Raw genomic sequence first — 24,159 nt, 5'->3', positions numbered from 1 at the left:
CATCGGTGTACTACTAACATAAATTCAAAACAAAATACATCTTGCCAAGTCTCAAACAAGCCTGAATGACTTTCTAAGAACGAAGGAACTAAACTCTACCTACCCGAAAGGTAAAAATGAGTTTGACACACAATGAATCATAAAACGCAACACAAAATCTAAAAAAAAAAAATATATAACTAACAATAAATAATAAAACATAACCAACGAAAAACAAAAAAAAAATCTATAACCAAACAGAAACAAAAACAGCAACAAAATAAAAATAAAACCAAACATAAACAGAAAGAAGGATACCCCAAGAGAACATCGCACCCCTTCACTGATCCTTTCTTTCGCCAAATATGCAATAAAACTTTCTACGACACCCATTCGGCCCGGATTTTCCATTTAACACTGAAATCAAGTATCGATCCGATAATATCAAGCCGAAAAATGGTCTTTGCGCATTAAGTCATACCAAGCACATTCACACATCACATGATAAGCATCGTTCAGCAATCCACATTTCAGTCACATACCAGAGTCCGGCAGGCCGAATTTCTGTATTCTGTCCCGAAGAGCGCCTCTTCTTATCAGGATTTCAATATTGATGACCTTATGTAACCAATATTACCAAACTCCTAGCAGGAAATATTGATATTAACAATAACCCAAAAGTTTGCAAGATTTTGCCTGGAAGTAACTCAAAATAGAAGAAAATATAGATATTAACAATAACCGGGTTGGAGAAATAACCCATTAACTCACTAACATGCTGTTTTATATCAGTCATTTTAAACATTCTCCATATTAACATATTTTACATATTAAAAATATAAACATTATTGCTTATAATTATAGATATAAATTATAAATATAATTAACCTACGCTTTAAAATTAACCTATGCTTGGTCTGCTTGCTAACCTCGACTAATTAACAGTAATGTTTTGATTATTAATAATTAGTAATGATAAATAATTACGATAATTAGAGAATTTATTATTTAAGTACTCAAAACATTACTGTTAATTAGTCAAGGTTAGCCAAGCGTAGGTTAAGTTTGGTTAGACTATATTTATAAAATAAACAAATATAAATTGTTATACCGGGTTATGAGGTTATTTTTCCAACACGGGTATTGTTAATATTAATATTTCCTGCTATTTTGAGTTAATTCCAGGCGAAAAACTTAAAAATTTTGGGGGGAAGAAACGAAAAGTACCCGTTTCTTATCGTATTATCACTTAATGGCGACCTGCAACGCTTCATATTTATAATATAAACAAAAACTACGATATACCATAAAATTACATCACACGCTAAGCACAAAGACCGCCAAAAACAAAGAAAGACTTACAAGCGCAAATGAGATCTTCAATAGTGACCGGACAGGACAGAAAGGAAGCAACTGACGGTCTCTACATTGCTTGGCGTGACAGATGGCGGGATTCGGACAACAAAGGAAGAAGGACCTATGGGCTCGACGGCGACCTCAGTAACTGGGTGGAGAGAAAGCACAGTAATACAGGCTACGAATTCACCCAGTATCTGTCTGGACATGGGTGTTTCCGGAACTATCTGTACAGGATGGGCAGATGCCATACAAGTCGCTTTCATGATTGCGGCGGGCTGGATACAACAGAGTATGTGGTGTTCTTTTACCCTAGATGGCGTGAGTAGTGCTCGAGGTTCAGGGTGTGAAGGGGGCCAACAATATAATCGAGGTGATGCTCAGCAATAGCGACAAATGGGAGTGTGTCTCGACATCCCACATTAACGATAGGAGAGAAGGCCAATGAGGAAAGGCGACGGCAGACTGAGAAGATGTGGATCGATAGAGACATGGAGTTTGATGACAGGTGCTCAAGGAGGCCCAGCTTCTGGGGGCCCCTCGGAGTTGTCCCTCGTCGATTGGCCCCCTGGGGACGCAAGATTCGGATAGTAGAGTGCCTGGGTGATCATGTAGCGGCTGTATATACCATATAGTTTAGATCCGGCCCCTGCATGATAAGAGGGGAGGTTTGTTAGCGGGTTAGAGCCCCGCACTGCCATCAGTGCGAGCCTGACGGCGGCTGGCAGAGCTTTTTCCTCCCCCTACGGAAACCAAGGAAAAAACCAAACAAACAACTGACGAATGACAGCAGTAAACATCAGCGATTGGACTGCGTGATATATCGATTTTTATATCGAAAACACATAAAGCTTATATTCACGATATAAAGTGTGTATTAAAGAGAGTTTTTTTCCTTATTCAGAGAACTATAAATTCTTTGGTAAAATATGATTTGTATTTTTTATGAATTTTTTTTGTGACGACCCTATATATGTACGCTGGCACTTTACACACGAAATCTCGACGTTTATAAAAGGACGAGGGCACTTTATAAAAGGACGTAGGCATGAATTTTATATTTATGAAAGAAGTGTTTCAAATTCGGTATGTATATACAAAATTTAATATGGCTTTTGTGAAATGTACGATTTATTTTGATAAATAGTTTTTTGCGTAGCATTTTCTACAATTTTTTGGAAAATTCGGAAAATTTTTTTACAGTAAGTAAATTTCTTTATTACTATGTATTAATGTTTTACTATATGGTAAAGTAAGGTATGTTGTGTTATAAAGTAATTAATTATGAGCTGATCCAAAAAAAATTGTTTAAATTGATGAATAAATAATGAAGTTATGAATTTTTTTGTAAAACTCTACAAAATCGCCAAAAACAGCATATCACTTTAGGCACTCACCATTGAAAAAATGTGTGGCACAGTTGGTATATATTTTTTAACATATTCTAGCACTAAATGGGTTGATGTAATATTAAAATTTAATATTGTTTAAATAAATAAATTGTGACGCTGATAGATGGAAGGTGGTTTTAGATAGTACTAAAAAAAACTGTTGTAGGATTGGCAAAGATGAAATGCTACATCAAAATCTACAATAACCGTTATGTAAACTTATAATAAAAATTAACCCGGAAAAAATTTACTTAGTACTGAACTAAATAATGAACTGTATATATACATACATATATTATTTAAGCCTAGATGAAATAGTTGAATCCACCGGGTTGGTCTAGTGGTGAACCCGTCTTCGCAAATCAGCTGATTTCGAAGTCGAGAGTTCCAACGTTCAAATCCTAGTAAAGGCAGTTACTTTTATACGGATTTGAATACTAGATCGTGAATACCTACTAGGTGTTCTTTGGTGGTTGGGTTTCAATTAATCACTCATCTCAGAAATGGTGGACCTGAGACTGTACAAGACTATACTTCACTTACACTAATATATCATCCTCATTCATCTTCTGAAGTAATATCTGACGGTAATTCTCGGAAACTAAACAGAGGAAAAAATATATTTATACTATTTGTAATTTTCACTGTGTTGTTTTATGATCTTTAATTTTCAATTAGAAAATCCTAATGAACCAAAATAGGTTTAAATCTTTAATATAAAATGTATTTTAATGTAAATAGAGAAGGGAAAATTTAGTTATGAAATGTAAATAAATTTAGGAAGTAAATAACTTTTTTCTTTTTCTGCTTTGTCTCCGGAAACATCATAAGGCATTACATCGGAGGATGATATGTATGAATGTAAGTGAAGTGTAGTCTTGAACAGTCTCAGGTCGACCATTCCTGAGATGTGTGGTTAATTGAAACTGAACAATCAACCAGTATCCACGATCTAGTATTAAAATCTACATAAAGGTAATTTTCCTTTATTAGGATTTGAACAATGAGAACTCTCGACTTCAAAATCAGCTGATTTGCGTTCACCACTAGACTAACCCGGTTGGTTAGGCGTGAATTACTGATTCAGACATTAACAAACGCTATTAATTTTTACGTGTTTATTTTTACTTTAAATAATAATGCAATTTTAGTATATAGAATAAAATAAAAACAAAAAAATAAATATTTTGAAATATACCGATGAGATGAAAAAAATTTGTTACGTATTTTGTTCTCAATTTTAACGTCTTAAGCTTCTAGGATGAATTTCCGGCACCTGAGGCCATTTAGAAAATATAAAATTATTAAGGTACTTGTTAACTCTTACTATGTGTGCCCTACTATAAATACTAAACATATTTTGAGTCCTTTAACAATAGAACTGTATTTGAATTGATGTCTTTCGTTGACAAATAAGCAATTGATCTTTGCACCTATGTGGTAAACGTACTAATTTCTTTAATCCATCACGACTTGTCTGACGATTAATTACTCGCAATTTAATGATATAAGACTGTTTACAATATCAAATAAAAACTGTTCACATTAATTAATATTCCGCTCTTTATTTTTTCGAAATATGTTGTTAATTTTCTGTACGATTTTTACCATTCAAATGAGAGAAAGGCATGTTTGTAGAACAAATAATAGAAAAAGTCCGGAAAGCGATTAGGAGATGTTGTATATAATTTCCTCACATTCGAAAATTGTGGCAGCGAAATGAATTGCCAGGGGAAAATGGATTTTTAATATGAAAGAAGGCTGTCTATGCATCTGTATAAAAATCTAAGATAACAGTTATCAAAATTTTTTTTTTTTTTTAAATCGCGGCACTATTGAAAAAGAAACATGGACTCTAATGAAAAAGAAGAATGAAATAGAAATGTAGATATAAAAAACAGTAGATATAAAATGAAAAATTAAGTGGTGAACAGAATTCGAGAACACAGAAAAATAATTAATAAAGAACAAAAAAAAAGAAAAGAAATTGGCTATTGTATTGGTTAAGAAATAAATTTTAAAGATGCTCTAGAGGGAACAATAGAAGAAAGAAGGTTTAACCTAATTGATGTTATCGAGGTGGATGGAAAATACTTGGCAAAAAAACAAGAAGAATCGGGTTAGTTATGAAAGGAGACTTGCCAGACGGCAGAACAACTTCGCTTCAGAATAAAATCCTGTAGTAATAAGCATCTTGTCAAAATTTATAAAATCATCTTTTTTTTTTAATTTATTACCTGAATAATAGGTTCAAAAAAGAGAAACATGAAGTACGAAAAAGTAAAATTTCTGTTATTGGTTTATCAAATGTTAAGAATTGTAAAACATTTCTAATCACTTTCAGCTGGGAATAAAAGTAAACAATGAGTTTTGAATTTGATTCAATAAATAAACGTTGGTACTTGTAATAGATTAACAAAAGTTGTTACAGTTATTTAATATAAATAAAAATATTATATTTATCAATTTCCTGTCGAAAAAAAATTTATTTACTAGTATGTTGAGCTTTCATTACCAATCTCCATCGGACAGATTAATATCTTCCTTTTTATTGCAATTTATTTATATTTCTTGCTATTTTTTCCTCTTTCGTTCTAATTTATTTGTTGTTTTTTTTCAATCATTAATTTATTTTCATTTTTATTTATTTTTTAATATTATTTATTTAATTATTATTTTTATAGATAAAATACATCTTATATTACTGAACAAGTTTGGGGGTTATCCTCTGTGCCCTTATAATGACAAAAATAAATAATATTAATTTATTTTTATTTTTTTTTTAATTATTAACGGTTTTCACGTAAATAAAAATAACAAATAATAATAATTAAATATATCGTACATAATATTTTGATGACTTTTCTCAATATTGGTATTAAATCTATCTTAAAAAAATTGAATGTTTGGACATAACGTTTAAATAACTAATCTATTTCCAACGAAATTATGTCAGAAATATAAATATTTAAAAAGTAAATTAAAAAAACAAAAAAAAACGGATTTTGGAATTGTTTTACTTAAATTTTATTTTTAACCGACTTCATAAAAGGAGGTTTTATATTCGATTCATTCTTTTTTTTTATGTTGGCGCATAATATTGAAATAAACCTTGTTGCAATCGATGCAGCTGTTTTTAACGATGGTACCATGATGTTGAAAAAGTTTTTTAGACACCAAAAACTGGTTAGAATTGACAAAAAAAATTTTTTTCGCCGTCTGTTGGGTAGATAGATACGGTGGGAATCTTGATATTCTATATGTAGGCGTCACATTAGATGATGTTATATGTAGGGCAGGTAATGTGAGTTTCTGCACAAGATATGTAGCACAGTTAATAAAATCATAAAAAATCGAGATATCTCGACTTAAACCTTTCAGACCCATAGTGTAACAGATTTCTTCCAGAAAGAAATAAAAGGGAGAAAATAAAGAAAGAAGAATCTAGAAGGAACAACAAAGGGATTCTTCTAGTCATAATTTTTTTAATAAATCGGATGGTATTTTGGTATTTATAATCTAATTTTTATTAAAACAATTTTATTTTTATTTGAATTACTATTTTAATCTTTTATATATATATATATATATTCATGATTATTACCTTTTATTTTATTTTTATATACTTGGAGATTAATAAATTGTATTTACAACGAATGTTTTACTTTCATTAAACTCTCAACATCCTTGTCGAACCACGAACACGCGACAATACATCAAAAATAAATTAAATCATGAGAATATATTTCACCTTCATTCTATTAAGTGATTTATTAAATTGTTTATAAAATACCGATTTCTACTATTAGCCTAACATACAAAAAAAAAAAAATAATTCGATAATAAAATTAAAGGGAATAACCAACTTTTACCTATTTAACAAAGTTTTGATAGTTTGAGGAATACTGAATTTCGATTTTAATATCGACTTCTTCAGAAAGTTATGTATTTCATTAAATTTAATGTGATTTTCTAATCTGCAAGAATCCCGCAAGAATCTGGCTTATCCTTATGCAGCAAGCACTCTGTATATTTTTACTGTTATATTCTGAACTAAAAAATTTGATTATGGTAAACTACACACATAACTGGCATAGATTCGATTTCAATTCATGTTCTTTCCTATTTAGAAGTGATCTCGTTATAGAATTGTCAACTTTTACTAACAGAATATGGTAATTGTCAACAATGACCAACACGATTTGGTTAAAGTCCGAATTAAATTTTTCAAGAATTTTTCCGACTTTTACAAAGTAACTTGGTAAATGTTAAAATTTACGGGTAAAACTTAGGATTTACCGGTATTCGGGGGTTTACCGTAACACACACACACACACACACACACACACACACACACACGCACGCACACACACACACACACACACACACACACACACACACACACACACACACACACACACACACACACACACACACATATATATATATATATATATATATATATATATATATATATATATATATATATATATATATATATAAGACAACATAAAATTAATGACTTTGAAATATCTTATATGTATATAAAAATAGAATTTTACCCATTTTATAAATATTTTGATAAAATATATAAAACTTATAATCTAAAGACAACATACACCACCAAAAATAAAATAATAAATTTTATAAACAATAACGATCATACTAAAACAGCGAACTCCAAAAATATAAATATCTTAGATAAACAAGGAGTCTATAGTCTGAAATGTGAAGACAGCCATTTAGAATACATATGTATGACCAACCGTTCTTTTTCTATTAGATCCAAAGAGCACATTAACAATATAAAGAAAGGATACTTGGATAAATCAAATTATGCTAGACACAATATTAAAAAATAAACACTACAATCCTGATAATTTTATTAAAATATTAGATATTTCTAACGACTTTTATAAAACCAGTATCCTGTAAAAATTCAATATATACTATTATAACAAGAAATTAATCAATGAGCAGACCGGATTCGAGGAAGATATTTTATTTAAACAAATAATTAATAATTATCAGGATATCTAAACGGTTTCCTTCCAACCACTAATATTCATAACAACTGCGACCTTCTTACGTAACAGAAATGACTAACTTTATACTTTGACGAACAGTTGTGATTTTAACATTTTATAAATTTACGTTGTACATAATTTAATTTTAATGATCTCAAATAGAATAACTTTTCCTGAGGATGGTCGAATGACCGAAAGAGCTAGAAAAGACAACGCAAACGAATATAGGGCAATACGTTGATTTATTTTAATTATTTTTAATCAAAATACAAATAATGACATATATATAATTTTTAGTAAAATTAATGTAATAAATCGCAATATCAATTTCACAATAAACCATGAAATTAACGAATAATAGCATAAATAACAAATTAAATTAACTTTATAATATAAATTAACAATAATAATAATTTAAGGTTGAATTTAATTAATTTATTTATAAATTTTATTATAATTTATTGACAGTCTATGAAAGAACTAGATAATAGACAAATATTTTCTGTAAATATTTTTCCACGTATTAACGAATTTAGTCTTATACATATAAACTTATTGTGTATTATATTCCTGTATTAAATTTTCTCGGCATTCTCACGCCATTCTAACAAACAGTCATTCCCTTCCATTTCCTGCCATTTAATAATACAATTACCTGCTGGAGATTTAAATCTCTGATTTCTAACTTAGCTTTTCATAACTCACCAAGCACTGGACACCTTCAAATAAAACGCACCATGTTTTCTTTTTCCTTTAAATTATATAATAAGCACATTCACCATACACCTACAATACAATTTTAATACCAAAATTCACCTAACGATTTAATGTAATTGACTTTTTTCTAATAAATCAAGTTGTTCACTTCACAATAGCGATTTATCCTCGCACATTTCATAGCCATATTTTTCACTCAGCCCATCCAATCCTTACATCAACATAATCTCTTTTATTGCTTCAGAGAATGAGATGAATGATTTGTAGCGTGTGTGAAAATACCATATTTGACCGGGTTTCCAACTCGGGACTTCCGGATGAAAGGCCGAGACGCTACCACTCGCGCCACGGAGGCCGGCACACCAACCTAATCTTTTTTTTTTTTATCTTATTAAACACCCCAAGGCAACCAGCCTCCGCCCGTTAGGACATAGCATAGTCACCTTGCAGTGTCGTGGCAGCAGTCTCTGCCCACCCTATCTGCCTCCTATCGGAGGATCTCCTGCCGGGGTCCCCAAAGCCTCGTCAGAACGGGCCAACCACCTCTTCTGGGCGGCCAACCCACTCCTCCGCTATGGGGCTACCCTCCCCGTCCCTATCCTACTTGCAGCCGGCACGCGTTCCGCGCACCGCTGCCCCCTCGCGTTCCTCTCACACCTGAGGGTCCTTAATTGGACCCCGATGATGGTTCATCGGGGAGCCCCGACTCCATAATATGGGGCCAGAACACTCTAGGCAATAAGGCTACCTCCCTGGGCCCTAATCGTCGCCACGATTCAACCCCAGCCTCCAGAATGTTTTGAGGCTCTTTTTTTTTATGCGTCCTACGACGCAAGATGTCTGCATACAATATAATGACACCACATAATTTAAAACAACAACCTTTCATCAATACGTAGCCGTTCGTACAATTACATTGCAAGTGACTGGTCCGACCACTCTTGATCATGCCCGAACCAGAACACCGTAGCGTATAAGCATCTACAACAATAATAATACCAATTTAAAATGAAAAAAAAAAACAAATTACTAACCTAAACACCATAATATTATTTTATTTATTTATTTATTTTTATTTTTTTGAAGGCGAAATCTTCCACCTCCAATAAAAACGAGAAACAACTTATCCTACCATACTTAATTATAACTTATCCTAACCAATGATACAAAAGAAAACATTCGCCGTCCGTCGACACCAACATTAGATCCGCATTCACTCTCTAGAGGCGTGCACGCAATCTCGGGGGCTAGTCCTTGGCCTTGGTATCCAGAATTTGATGAGCCAGGTTCGCCATCTCCTGCCACTCCTCCTGGGACCTGACCATACGCCTGACCACATCGTCGGGTGCGAACGCCGCCACCGCTCTCCTCGCAGCGTCCCACCGGACACACTCGAACCAGGTGTGTTCGACCGTGTCCACTTCGTCACAGTACCTGCACCTCGCCGATCTTCTGCGCTTAAACCTGTGCAGGTAACTGCCGAAATCGCCGTGTCCCGTGAGCAACTGGGTGAGGAAGTAATCCACTTCTCCATGTCGTCTCCCCACCCAAGCCCTCACGTCCGGGATCAGACGTTTGGTCCATTGGCCCACCTGGCTCACCGCCCATCTCGCCTGCCACCGGTCCAGGATCTGCGCCCTCGCCTCTTCCTTCGAGATCCCGCCGAACCTCATGCACCGTTCTTCCACCATGAGGTCGATGGGCGGGGACCTCGCGACGACACAGATCGCGTCATAGGAGACTGTCCTGTACGCACAGGACGTGCGCAGGAGCAGTCTCCTATGAACCGATTCCAGCTTCCTTCGGTATTTCTGGACCGACACCACCCTGCTCCACGCAGGGGCCGAGTAGAGCAGCACGGAAGTCACCGTCGTCGCGATGACCTTCCTCTTCTTCTCCGTTGGCCCTGCCGTATTGGCCATGAGGCGAGAGATCGCCGCCAGTAGGCGTTCGCCCTTCGTTATGGCTTCGACGACATGGGGCCCAAATGAACGATTCCCGTCCACCCAGACCCCAAGGTACTTGACCCTTGGCACTCTACGAATAACTGTGCCGTCGATAGCCAACCGTATGTCTCCCAGAGGCCGCCTTCCAGCGAAGATGACGGCCTCTGATTTTTCTGGGGCTATCGACAGCCCGTGGTTCACCATCCAGCGATGGACGTCCAGTAGCGCCTTGTTGCCTCTTCTTTCGACCTCTCGCTCCGTCGAACCTTCTATTAGCAGGGCCAGGTCATCTGCAAAGCCGATGACTTCCACCCCCTCAGTCCACCACCCGCCACCACTTCCGCCGTCAGCCGTCCCTCGACGATCCGCTCGTAGACCTTGCCCAGTGTGCTAAGCAAGCACACCGGCCTGAATGCTCCCGGATCGCCCAGAGCACGGCCCGGCTTTGGCAACAGGACCAAGCGCGCGACCCTCCAGCAAGCCGGAAAGACGCCCTGCACGAAGGCACTGTTCATACACTCCAGCACCAACAGCGGGAACGCCTCCACGACCATCCGAGCCACCGCCCCCGGCACCCCGTCCGGGCCCGGGCTCTTCTTGGTGTTAATCCTCGCGGCGGCTCCCTGGAGTTCTGGAAGGGAGATCCTTCTGACGTCGTCCATCGGCGCCACTCTCCATTCCACCTCCGGTAGACTGGGGAAGAGCGAGTCGACTATTCCAGCGATCATGTCCCCGGCGATGACCGGCAGCCTCCTTCCCAACCCCTTGGTGACAAGCTTGTAGGCTTGCCCCCAAGGGTCATCCTGCAGCTCGTCGAGAAGTCTTCTCCACGACTCGTTCTTCTCCTTCCGGATCTCCCTTTTCATACGATTCCGTTCCGCCTTTAGGTCACGCGCCAGCTCCTCGGCGTCGTCCCTCTCCCTAGCTCTACTCCTGTTGAGACGACGCCGAAGGCGTTGAACGTTGGCCCTCATTTATCCGATCGCCGCGGTTCACCAGTACACTCTTCGTCGCGGGCCCCGGCCGACTACGAGCTCGTCCTCACAGGCTTGTTGTACCGCCCCCATCAGCTCCTCCGGAGTACTAGGGTATTCTTCGGCGAAGCGGCCGGCCAGCCGTCGCCGGAGCCCCGGCAGGTGTCGGTCGCCGACAACGAATGCCGCTTGTCTATCCGCTGGTCGTGGGTCACCCAGTTCAATCCATATACCTCTGTGGTCACTGCCCAGTTCCTCCTGCATGACTCTACAGTCGATCACGCGCCGAACCGCCGTGTCCGAGATGTACACGTGGTCAAGGACCGAACCTCTGACGCCCCTCCAGAATGTAGGGGTGTCGTCATTAAGGCTGACCAGCCCGAGCGAGGCGGTTAGACCCGCTAACTCCTCTCGTCGCTCGTCCGTCACGCCTCCTCCAACTTCAGCATTCTTCGCCTTGAAGTCCCCCACGACCAGGGTGGGAACCCCAACCCTTCTTATATCGTCTCCGCTAAGGAACTCCACGTAGCCCTCTAGACTAGGGGGAGATGTAGCAGTAGTAGACGTACATCTCCCCCACCCTAGCCCTAACGAACCCGTCTCCTCGGTGTTGTCTGGAGACTGCAAACCTTCCCGTGAGGTCCTTCAATGCGACATCCTGTCTTCCGTCGATCAACCATCCGTTGTCCTTGACCACCCGACACCAACCTAATCTACTTTCTATTATCTTAACACCTAAAATTTTCGGAAAAAATACGTCGGCTGATCCTACTACTTATAGTAAATAAGTATCGTGCAATTTACTGTGCAATTTAAACTGTTTCCAAATATATTCCATAATTCGGGATTGCCTGCGTTAACAAAAACATCTTCTCAATGAGAAAGTTTAATAAAGCCAATTCTTCGTACACAAAACTTCCACCTGCCCACTCCCCCCCCTACTAGCTAACAACGGCCCTTGTTACCGCATTAAATACCTCCCATATACTCTTAACCAGAATTTCGTTTTTTGATCCAGTAAGTCTTATTTAAATTATTTAAAGAAAAAAACACAACAAAGAAACATTTCTCTATTTTAAAGTAGTTTTAAATCTGTTTAATTTGAAATAACTTATAAAATTCATCTCCTGAAAATTTGATCGGTGACTTCTTACTTATTCTCTTGGTGGATCTTTTTTTATTTAACCATTTTTTTTTCTTAACTTAGACTTTGAAATTCAATTTTTCAAACGCATTTTAATTTTTAAAAGCAGAATAATATTAAGGTAAATAACTTCCCATGAAATAAATAATTTAAAACTAAGAACGTGCTTCATTACCTAAGAGCCAAACTATTTTTCTTTATTGATTTATTTTTGCTTGTTATGATAGCACTATAACGACATAACTAATGGGTTAAAAAAAAAATTAAACGAGACAAATTTTTAAATAACTCTCCTAAAATAGAGGATAACTTTGATCAAAAATAGAGCTCTTTCCTCCTTGAAGCATAAACTGTCTCCTCAGAGAGGCGGAAACTTATTTTTTGTTCAATTACTGAGCGATTAATTTTAGCAAAAATTTTAAAGAAATGATTTAAATAAATTGCATTTTTGAAAAATTGAAATGAAAAATTAAAGAATATATGTATATATATATTAATTAAATCGTCTGATCTTATTTTTATGAATTTTTTTAATTCATATTAAGATAAAATTTGTTAGAATTTTCTTTGTATGCTTTTATTCTCATTACAAACGGAAATATGAATTTCTTTATCTTTTTGGAAAACCAATAATTTTTTTAATGAATTATTTGTTGGTTGATAGAGTTAAGCAAAAAAATCATGATCGAAGTAAAATTGAAACGTTTTTGAAGTTTCAATGGCATTCCTTCCTTCATATTATGGAAAAATTTTTCTTTGTGATTTATTCACTAGATATGTATCTTTATAAAGTATTTCAGGGGAAAATATTAAACCGAATAAAATTTGAACAATTCGTTTTGGAATTTTGACCGAGCTTTATTTTCCTGTTGGTATAGTTACCCTAAAGAAATGACGAATAATTCGATTAGTTCCAATTATAAAATTATTGATAACAATAATTTATTCAATTTAATTAAATATTAATGGTTATTAAAATATGAAATATTATTTTTAGATTTTTTTTTAATACATTAATTTATAGTATCATCAACAATTAAAGTCATTAGCGATTTATTAGTATAGTGTAACTGTACCAGTAAATTTGTAGTCTTGAAAAAACTCAGGTCGACTACTCCTGAAAGAACACCAGTATCCACGATCTAGTATTCAAATCCGAATAAAATACCTTTATTAGGATTTGAACCGGAGAACTTCGACTTTGAAATCAGCTAATTAGCTGACTATGCCGCTTATTAGCGGGATAATCCGTTTAGCTTATTAGCTGATGATGTCGTCATAAATTTATGACAAGTTTACCTCTAAACCAACCCGATGGGTTAATTTTTTTTAGATTTATTAACAATTTATTGGATAACACGATCAGTGATTTTTCAAGATTGCTAAGGAACAATATTCTTGGTTTGCCTTATCGTTTCAATTAGGTGACTTTATGGTGTGGCTGTACGAAGTGCTCTTCTATTTCATTTCATTGTTATCGTTAATTCACCAGCCGCTGGGTCTATGACTACTTAATGTTAATTCAATTATAGATCTTATTTACTTATTGTTCAATTATCTTGCTGGAGAGATTGTAAAGTTGCTGTGTCGTTATAATAATAGAAAAAAACGTAAATAAAATAATAATTAGTCAATGTAAAACACAAGTATAATATGATTATGCTGAATCAGGATTCAACAATAAATGACGTTACGTAATTAATACGTAGCAGTAGTTATCTCTGGATGAAAAAGCAACATATTCGTACTAAAAATTCAAAAGCTTACATATTGTAAAAATTACATAATATAGGTAGTGTTAACAAGTATGGAAACCCTAAAAAATTTTTTAATAACTAAACATAGAAAACTTGAAATTGTCTACCTCGAAACGGTATACATTTACATAAGACGTCATACCTGAGGTCTACAAGAGAGCAACTCAAAAATGATAAACGAGAAGGCTAGAATTGTGATACATAATTTTAAAGGACATTGAAAAACATATATTTTGAGGTAAAAAAATCTTCAGGCTTTGTCAACGCTAACCAAAATGGCGGCAATTTAAAATTTTTCACAGCTACTTAAAAAAGAGGCCTAGGAAATTACTTCAGAGGATAAATAAGAATGATATGTATAATTATAAATGAAGTGTAGTCTTGTACAGTCTCAAGACGACCATAACCCGAGATGTGTGGTTAATTGAAACCCAATTATCACTGGTTTCCACGATCTAGTACTCACATCCGTATAAAAACAACTGCTCCTACTAGGATTTGAATCTTAGAACTCTCGCCTTCGAAATCAGCTGATTTCTAATGACGAGTTCATCACTAGACCAACCCGGTGGGTTCTATAGTATACCCTAAGTCAGCGTTTCGTTTCGCGAAATTAGCCTACAACTTTACACATAAATAATAATGAAATCATTTTTTAAGAAAAAAAAAATCATTTATGATAAACATTTTACTTACTTGGTTGTGAATCTCAACCGGTAACTTGGCAGCTGCAACAACGTTTTCATTAAATTATTTCAGTACCCATCTCTTTGAGAAATCATCTTTATCTTCCAGAAAATACTCCGGCAACCGGATTTTAACACACGTAAATGCGTCTTCCAAAGTGTGGTGAATAATAGTGCCGACTTCATCTAAATTTTTCTAAATATAATCGGAAGTGAGTGGAAACATAACAATGTTTTGCTTTGAAGGCGAGTAATTAGGTGTTAATCTTCTTAATGAAAGCATGAATCGTTAATAAAATGTTTTTATCTCGTCCTTGTAAATTTACATTGAAGACGTTTAAATACGAAAATATATCAGCTAAGTAAGCCAACAGCAATTTATACACATTATTGAGAAAGACTTTGTTTATCTTGAAAAGATAATATTAATTCATCTAGCAATTCCAATAAACGGGTTAACACCCGTTTATTGGACACTTTTCCCTGCGATAACCAACTGACTTCTGAAAAGAAGAGATTTTTTCTTTTCGCCCATTTCAGGTATAGTTTAGCAAACACCCCATTTTGTAATGGTCAACTTTTAATAAAATTAACCACTTTTACAGCTTTGCAAAAAAATTATTTGAAATTTGCCGGTATATATTTTTGTAGCAAGAGAATGTAGTGTGAAGGAAGCAGTGCGTCCATTCCGCTCTTGATATAAGACTATCTTTTAATTTTTTCAGAAATCCACTGTTCGACTCTACACCATCACTAAATACTGCAATACGTTTTGTACAATCTATGTTATAGGTTTTAGTAGCTTCATAAATACACTAAAAATACATTGTCCTGTTGCATGACAAGGTATTGATTTGAAAAACAACATATTTTCTTTGATCTGTTCCTATCTCATTCATATTTCACAAAATATAAGAACTGAGAAATGTTTGCCACGAATGTTGATTGATCAAATTGAATACTAAAAAATTCACTAGAACGCAGTCATGTCATTGATTCGTCTTGATATTATGAAGTTAGAAGGCGGAGACTTTCCAGTATTTTTTTGCTTTTCACGCCTATTAAAACACGGACCGAATCAAATTACAGCGGGTAAAATGAGGTTTTCTGCGATTGTATGGGATTTGGACATCTTAGCTACTTTACATGGTACGAGATAAGATGCGTATGAATAGTGTACAAAAAATTGGTACACTTGATTGCTAAATAGAAGCTACTTCATATTGATGAATTTCATTCTTATTCTCAAAAATTATTTAAAAGTGTGTGTGTGTGTGTGTGTATACGAGTATATATAAATTCTTTTCACTTTAAAATGTGATGCGACAATTAGAAAGATTTCTTTACGACGAGTTAACATATGTAGATATATTTTTCTGTCTTGTACAGTCTCAGGCCGACCATTTCTAAGATTTATATTTAAATGAAACCCAACCACTAAAGAAGACCGGTATCCACGATCTAGCATTCAGATCCATATAAAAGTAACTGCCTTTACTAGGATAAAAAAATTTGGAACTTCTGGCTTCGAAATCAGCAAATTTGCGAAGACGGGTTCATTAATAGACCAATCCGATTGGTCAACATATGTAGATTAGATTGTCAAAAGTCCACTTGCTGAATTTATTTAACGTTTTATAAGAAGAATAGAAAAATAAAATTAATTATGGGAGTAGAATTAAATTAAAAATACAGATGAAAGTCTATTCAATTTTCTGGTATACTTGAAAGAAAACTATTAACTTATCCCCGGTAAGTTAAAACAATTTTTGAAATAAATGTAAAAAAAAAAATAGTAATAAAGACATTATTTTGGGACATTAGTGTTACTAAAAAGCATTTTAATTAAAAAAATTCCCTTTCAGCACACCGGAAGGCGAAGGTAGATTTTACCAGTGCTAAGTAGGGGATAAAAAAACTTTCCATCTTAAAGTTAAGAAAAACTTCAAATTTACTCAATACGACAACAGTTGCATGTGAAAAAAGGTTTCACATGTTTAGCATGTGACAAGCCCCGTATTCTTACAATTCCAGCAATATTTTGGCCATCCCTTGCCGTAAGGGTTGGTCATGTCAAAAATTGTATCAGATAAAACTTTTTAGGTAATGTTTAAAGGACTAACGACCACTTTAAACCGATTCGATATTGTGCCTATTAAGGGAGGCACAGATTTTTTTTTGTCTTCGAAACCCCATTTTTACAACCCGATGAGCCAATGGTTGGTGATATCAAAAAACTTTACTTGCATAAGTTGTAGGCCGTTATCCAAAGAATAGTAAGAACTTTAAACGAATTCTATATTTTACTTAATAAGAAAGTTATAGCGATATTTTGTTTTTTTCGAAAAATCCCCCACATTTCTCCCCCCCCCCCATGGTCCGATTTTGGCCATTAACAAACTCGACCGAGATTTTGGGACAAGATATTTTTAAGGAACAATTTGAAAGTGGTTAGTGCAAAATTACGGTAGTTATCGCGTCCACAAGAAAGTGAAATATATATATAAACGTTTAACTTGACGGTGGTTTTGGGGTCTGGGGATGTAAAACGCGAAGATATTTCGAAATTTTCCGGAAGTCGAATCGTGGTATCCATTACAATAGTTTTTTTATGAAATCTATCTAAAAGAGGTTACTTATGAAATGCTGCAAATGTATGTAGGAAAATTACCTGTTCATTATCAGTGGAACAGGCACAGACTAGCATCAGGACTCAATAGAAAATACGCTATAACTTTCTTATTAAGTAATATATCGAATTTGTTCTTTAAAAAATTCTTTTGTTCCTACTATTCTTTTGATAATGACCTAAAGTTTATCTAAGTAAGGGCTTTTGATATTACCAACCATTGGCCCAGGGGATGGAATAATGGGGTTTCGAAGACAAAAACAATCACACTTCCCTTAATAGGCTTAGTACCGAATCGGTTTCAAGTGGTTGTTTTCCTCTAAACATTATCTAAAACAATTTTTGATATGACCAATCCTTTCGGCAAGGGATGACCAAAATATTGCTGGAATTGTAAGAAGATGGGGCTTGTCGTATGCTAAACATGTGAAACTTTTTTCAAAAGCAACCATTGTCGTATTGAGTTAATTTAAAGTTTTTTCTTAACTTTAAGATGGAAATATTTTTTATATCCTACTTAGAACCGGTGAAATCTACCTCCGCCTTCTGGCGTGCCTAAAGGGACTTTTTAAAATTACATTAAAGTACAGTTAAGCATGAAAGTCAATGTAGACAATGAAAATCGATATAGAAAATATCTATCCATTATTTAACCACATTAAATTTAGTAAAAGAAGTTCTAGGTTATTTATTTATTTATAATTTATTCATTAGTGGGGTCAGTAAACATTCCAGGGATTATAATAAAGGTACAGTTAAAATTTCGTAATGATTGGTTCGGTAATTTTCGCGGCTATCAGGAACAAACGGAAAAGATATCTTTTTATATAGTAGTGAGATAATAGAAAAATCAAACTTATCAATAAAAGCCTATTTTTATTATTATTATTATTACCTTCATATAATTATGAATGCGGTACAGGTGATAGTGCTGTTTAATTGGATGCAATGTAATCGCTCGGTGTACTTCCTTCAATTTCAGATTACCAGTAAATGCATCTACACCGCTTGAATTGTGATATAATATTGTCTGCATCTGAAAAAAAAATTTAATTAATTTCTGAAAGAAAAAAAAATGTTCCAGTACTATAAAAAGATAGTAATATTTATTTAAAAAAGGAATAGAAAATATTTTTTCTACTGATAAAAGACAGAATTTATAAATACATTTCTGAGAAACATTGTATTTGAGAAAAAGGTAATTAATTTTGTCGTTTTACATTATATACTCCTATCTATTTCTATGAATGCGAAGCACTTAAAAATCTAAGGTACAAGAAACACCAGTTTGACCATCTTTCCCCGACAACATTTTAGTAAACTAGTCTCATGAACAGAGTAAACGTGTTTCGCTTATACTATTAAATATCACCTGTATTTCTAAAAAAAAAAACTAGTACGCTGATATGCAAAAACATATTATACTCAGTAAAGAACTCACTGGGAAATCACTTTTCTCCTCATTTTCATTAGTAAATCTATGGGAGCTTATTATTCTTTAGAATAACTCTTGGGAGTGAATTTCGATCAGTATAAGGTCACCGATAACTGTTTTATTATAATACTTAAAGAGAAAAAATATTTGTTATATATAAAATGATATTTTAGTTTGATAATTTTCAATTAGAAACATATAAACAACTTACATAACATTTATAATAATTACGTATAATTTAAACAATATGATCGATTAGCAACAAACGTATTCGATTATTCTGCATGAGAATTCCTTTCACATTTATTCGGACAATAGATCGAATGAAAATTTGTTCTTGTTACTGACAGGCACTCCTTAATTACTATTGGAGCAGAAATGGAATCGAAAAAGGATATTATCTGCAAATTAATCCTTTTAAAAAGAACGAAGAAACGATTTTAAACAATAAAAAAAAAACCTTTAATTTATGGAATGATAAGCATGTAAATACGATAACGTCATTTAAAATGCTTTGAAAATACATTACTTTTAACTTCCGATAATCAAAGAAAAAGAAAGTTATAGGTTTTTCAAATTTCTTGATCTTGTTCGTATAGATTAAAAAAACTATATTTTAAAATAAATATTCAGTTATTATCGGTTTCGGTTGATTTATTATTTAAAATTAATATACTTTAATTTTTATAATCTTCCCTATTTTATCAAAATTTACGCGCTTTTTTTTCAAAATTATAAGATAAAGTAAAACACATTTTTTTAACAAATATCCTTATTTTTTTATTATTATTTATATACTTATGAATGGGAAAAATTAGACATTTTTAATAAATACTGCGGCTAAATACATTACTTCCAATAATTCTTCTAAGATTTATACCTATCAGAAGATACCTAAGATTTACACTTTTAACCTATCAGAGGTCAAACCAAACTTTTAGGTTGATGACCGTATATAAAACCAGATACAATAATTTTACTTAATCAACTCTTAAAATAAATTGAAAATGTTTTTTTTTAAAGGTAGAAAATTCTTTTTAATTACTCGTGCTATTTCTGAAATGAATACCGGTGGATATTTCTTTTATACATCAATATTAAAAAAAAATAAATAATAATAAAATAATAATTACATTTTAACGAATTCTCCACGAGCGTCATAAAATTTATATTACTTTTTAGTTGCAAGTCATGGTTAAGAGGATCTAGTTTAAGATCTCTGCTTACGCTGCGATTCTTGTTAGTCAACACAATAACTAAGAAATAAGTATTGCGTATATTCGTTGTAGGACTATTAAACAATAATAATTTTTTTAAAAGTTTTTATCTCTCAAACAACTGTACCTTTAAATAGGAATAAACATTTTTAAAAAAACTGGAAACGATGTCGCTGAACTTTTCTCGAGTTTCCATAAAGCTCAAAATTTAATTTCTATCCCACAGATAAAATAATAAAAACTTTTTTTCATCTTTACAACATAATTTATATTATTATTTTTTTAATTTATTTTCTAAACAAAAGAAAAATATTTTAACAAACGTTTTCAATTTAATTTGATAAATAATCTTTAAAATTCTTACAATCTCAACGCTGTTATACCCTTTTTCATGTTTAGCCTCCGGAAACACAGTAAGGTATTACTTCAGAGGATGATATACATGAATGTAAATAAAGTGTAGTCTTGTACAGTCTCAGGTCGACCATTTCTGAGATGTGTGGTTAATTGAAACCCCAACCACCAAAGAAACCGGTATCCACGATCTAGTATTCAAATCCATATTAAAGTAATTGCCTTTACTAGGATTTGAACTATAGAACTCCAGACTTCAAAATCAGTTATTTGATGACGAGTTCACTACTGATCAACCCGGTGGGTTAACGCTGTTTTACTGAACAAGGATTACTCTACTATAATGTAACATTCAACACAGTTAAAATACACCATAAGTTACAAAGTTTTCGGTTAATTGAATAAAAAAAAATATTTTTTAAAATATTTAAATATACATTCCCTAAACCTAAGAAAAATTAAAAAAAAAAAAAAATTTTTTTAATAATATCCCGTTTGTTTAGAATCAAGATAGGAGTCAGGCAAGGAGACGAACTGTCTCTTCTTTTCTTTACTAGACTTGGAAAAGATCATAATAAAATAAAGGAAAGCTTGTCAAGATAAAAACCTGAAGCAAGTCAAATTGTGATATGTAAGGGAGAATTTGAACATTATCTGGTCTTTTCAGATGATCACGCCCTCTTGGAAGAAGCTGTAGAAACGGTAGAACAACAAATAAATTCCGTTCTACACGGAATGATCAAAAAGGCAGGCTTACAAATTTTCCCATAGAAAAAACAGAGTATATTACGAATATTAAGAACTTACCAAAATTGTTACGGATAGAGTTCGGAAGAATTAAAAACACGAGAAAATTTAAGCACTTGGATGAAATTTTCCAACCGAATGGTTGAACAAGGATGCAAACATCGTCAGGATCAATAACATTTTAAAATGATATTGCCAATGAAGGACGTATAAAATAAAAAAAAACAATCTCAAGAATGGACAGAATGCGTGGCTCTGAACCAAGGGGAAATAAATAAACTAGAACGTGTTGAAAGACGGATACTAAGGAAAATTCCTTATTCACAAACTCCAATAGATAGGGGATATATAGTGGGAGTAGTTTTCAACTAGCAATAATCGCACCTCAGATGAACTACACTGGTTACGATATTGCAACTGCGCAAAGTATGTGAGGACTATCACCCCCCTCCAACCCACTTGATGAACTGCTTCCTTAAGCTGTTCCAGGGCTGGGAGCCAGTGGAGAAGGTTTCATTTGTAGTGTGAAGGTATACATACGCACTTAATAACACCTTGCGGAGCCTGTTAGCTAGCCCGACATTGCCTAGGCGTCCGTAAATGAGGTCCTAAACCTCTTTAAAAAAAAAGAAAGTCGAATTAGTTTAGTTTGGCCGGCAGATATAACTGGGAAAAATTTTAATCTCTAGTATTGTAGACAAAAGAAAAATGTGAACATAGGTAAGATATGTCATGATATCACATCATTTGAACACATGTTTGAAGTTTGGTTTCATTTATGTCACCAGCGCTTTGAAAAAAGGTGCCAATGTAGGTTGGCGACCGGCCAACTTATATTATTTCAGCTATATATACTCAGAGTATGAGTACATATTGTAATTGTGTAGAAAATAATGTATACATGGTTGTCCTTTGTAAATGTGTTGATACAAAGGCAAATATGGGCTAAAGGTATATTTACCAGTATGTCTATACATATTACAATTGTTTTCTTCAAAGTAAAGAAAGAAGAAGTAAACATTGCCTTTGGCGTAATCGCTAAATTGATTTGAATACATAAATAAAATAATTAATAAAACAAACGTGTAATATTTTTAAGTTATTTTTATTTTTTGATTCGTCATCAGCCTTCACCAATAAAATAATACTATCATCCTCTCTTTCTACAGACGTATTGTTTATTTAATAATACGAAATTTAAACGTGTCAGCAACACTTTAGTAAGTGTATTTAACAACTGAAATTAAAATTATAAATGCCGATCTCCATGAGAGTTTTAGCGTCTAAGTCTTTCTTCCGGAGGTTCTGGGTTCGAATCCGGTCAAGTATGACATTTTTCATACGCTTCAAATTTCCATTCTCATAAGGCAAAATGACCGAAGCAGTCGATGCCCGTCATCTAGAAAAAAACATTATGAAATAGAACTTGTAAAATTTTAAAAGCAAGATTTTAAAATGTTTTGACGTTATCAGAGAATCTCCACTTAGATTATTATTTATCGTACAAATTTTTTTTATAATCAAAGATTAATAATTATTATTAAATCAATATATTTAATTAAATAATAATCATTACATTTAAATTAAAAAAATAGAAAATTAAAAAAAAAAGGAGATGAAGTCTGATTCGAACCGATGTGCCTCCTTGTAAGATCCAAATATTTCATTTAAAATTTTGTTTGGCTAACTCTGGAACCAATGAAAATAAGTACTATTTATGATACATCTTTGAGAATCTCTCAATGAGGGCTTGTTACTGCATTTAAGAAATAGTCCAAAATCCAAATATTTTTGGCTTTTTTGGTCACTTTTAGTTCAGTTGATTGCAATCAAAAGGGGAGGTGCATGACGGTCCTAAATCCAAAATTGTAACATCCTACGGTTAATCGTTTTTGAGTTATGCAAGATACACACGCATATGCATGCGTATGTACATATGTGTACGTATGTACAGGCGTCACGCTGAAACTAGTCAAAATGGTTTCAAGGATGGTCAAAATGTATTCAGTTGAAATCTGAAAACCGAAATCTTTTCGCTTTCACAATACTTCTTTGTACTTTGTACAAAGAAGTAAAAACAGTTTGAAGTAAAAATAGTTTTAATTTGATATGTCTTAATTAAACATTTTTAGAAAAAACTGATAATATTTAACGTTGAAAGGCGTTTGTTACTTCTTAAATGTAAGATATTTTAAAACAGCATCCGTCCATTATGGATAGTTTATAGTAAAATAAATTGAAAAATTAGAAGAAAATTCTCAACTTCGGAGAAATTGAAGTAGTAAAATTTCAATTGTTTTTAAGATAGAAATTTTATTTTTAATTTAAATAACTTTTTTTTAAACTAAAAAAAATTAAATAATAATAATTTTTAATAATAATAATAATAATGTTTTAAATAATTTTTATTTTTAAATTAAGTTTTTTAGATAAAAATTTGTTTTAAAAAAGAATTAAAATCGGTAGTTCGAAACACCCAAAAGTTAAAAAATTACAATAAACACATTTTTGTAGTTGTGAAACAGGATGGCAGTTGTGCGGTAATTAATAACATTTAAAAGAAAAAGAACATTTAAAATAACATTAAAATAATTAAATAATAACATTTAAAGGAAAAACGTCGCCTCTGATAAGTTTCAAATTTCAAAACCGTTAAAAAACATGCTTCTTCAGACCTTATATTCCTTTTCAATAACTGCATACAATAAACAAGTTCGCTAAATAAAAAATTTACAGCCTTACAGAGGTATGCAAATTATTAGCTTCACACCAATTTTGTTACATTTTTTAACATTCATGT

At 33.5% G+C, this 24,159-nt stretch overlaps 1 protein-coding gene and 1 pseudogene across 1 annotated transcript in view; both read right to left on the bottom strand.

Moving 5' to 3' along the window:
• The window catches only part of Chsy (Chondroitin sulfate synthase), a 404,851-nt gene that overhangs the window by 44,692 nt on the left and 336,000 nt on the right, over nt 1-24,159 (bottom strand). The window contains exon 5 of the mRNA XM_075353683.1: nt 18,502-18,642. Within this exon, the coding sequence (XP_075209798.1) occupies nt 18,502-18,642 (141 nt within the window). The remainder of the gene's footprint in view (nt 1-18,501; nt 18,643-24,159) is intronic.
• On the bottom strand, nt 21,666-21,788 carry LOC142318581 (U4 spliceosomal RNA; annotated as a pseudogene).

This window comes from Lycorma delicatula, chromosome 1, assembly GCF_047948215.1.
Source record: "Lycorma delicatula isolate Av1 chromosome 1, ASM4794821v1, whole genome shotgun sequence".
NCBI classification, from domain to species: domain Eukaryota; kingdom Metazoa; phylum Arthropoda; class Insecta; order Hemiptera; family Fulgoridae; genus Lycorma; species Lycorma delicatula.
The sequence above is the reverse complement of the archived record's forward strand: the minus strand, read 5'-3'. Positions and strand labels throughout refer to the sequence as shown.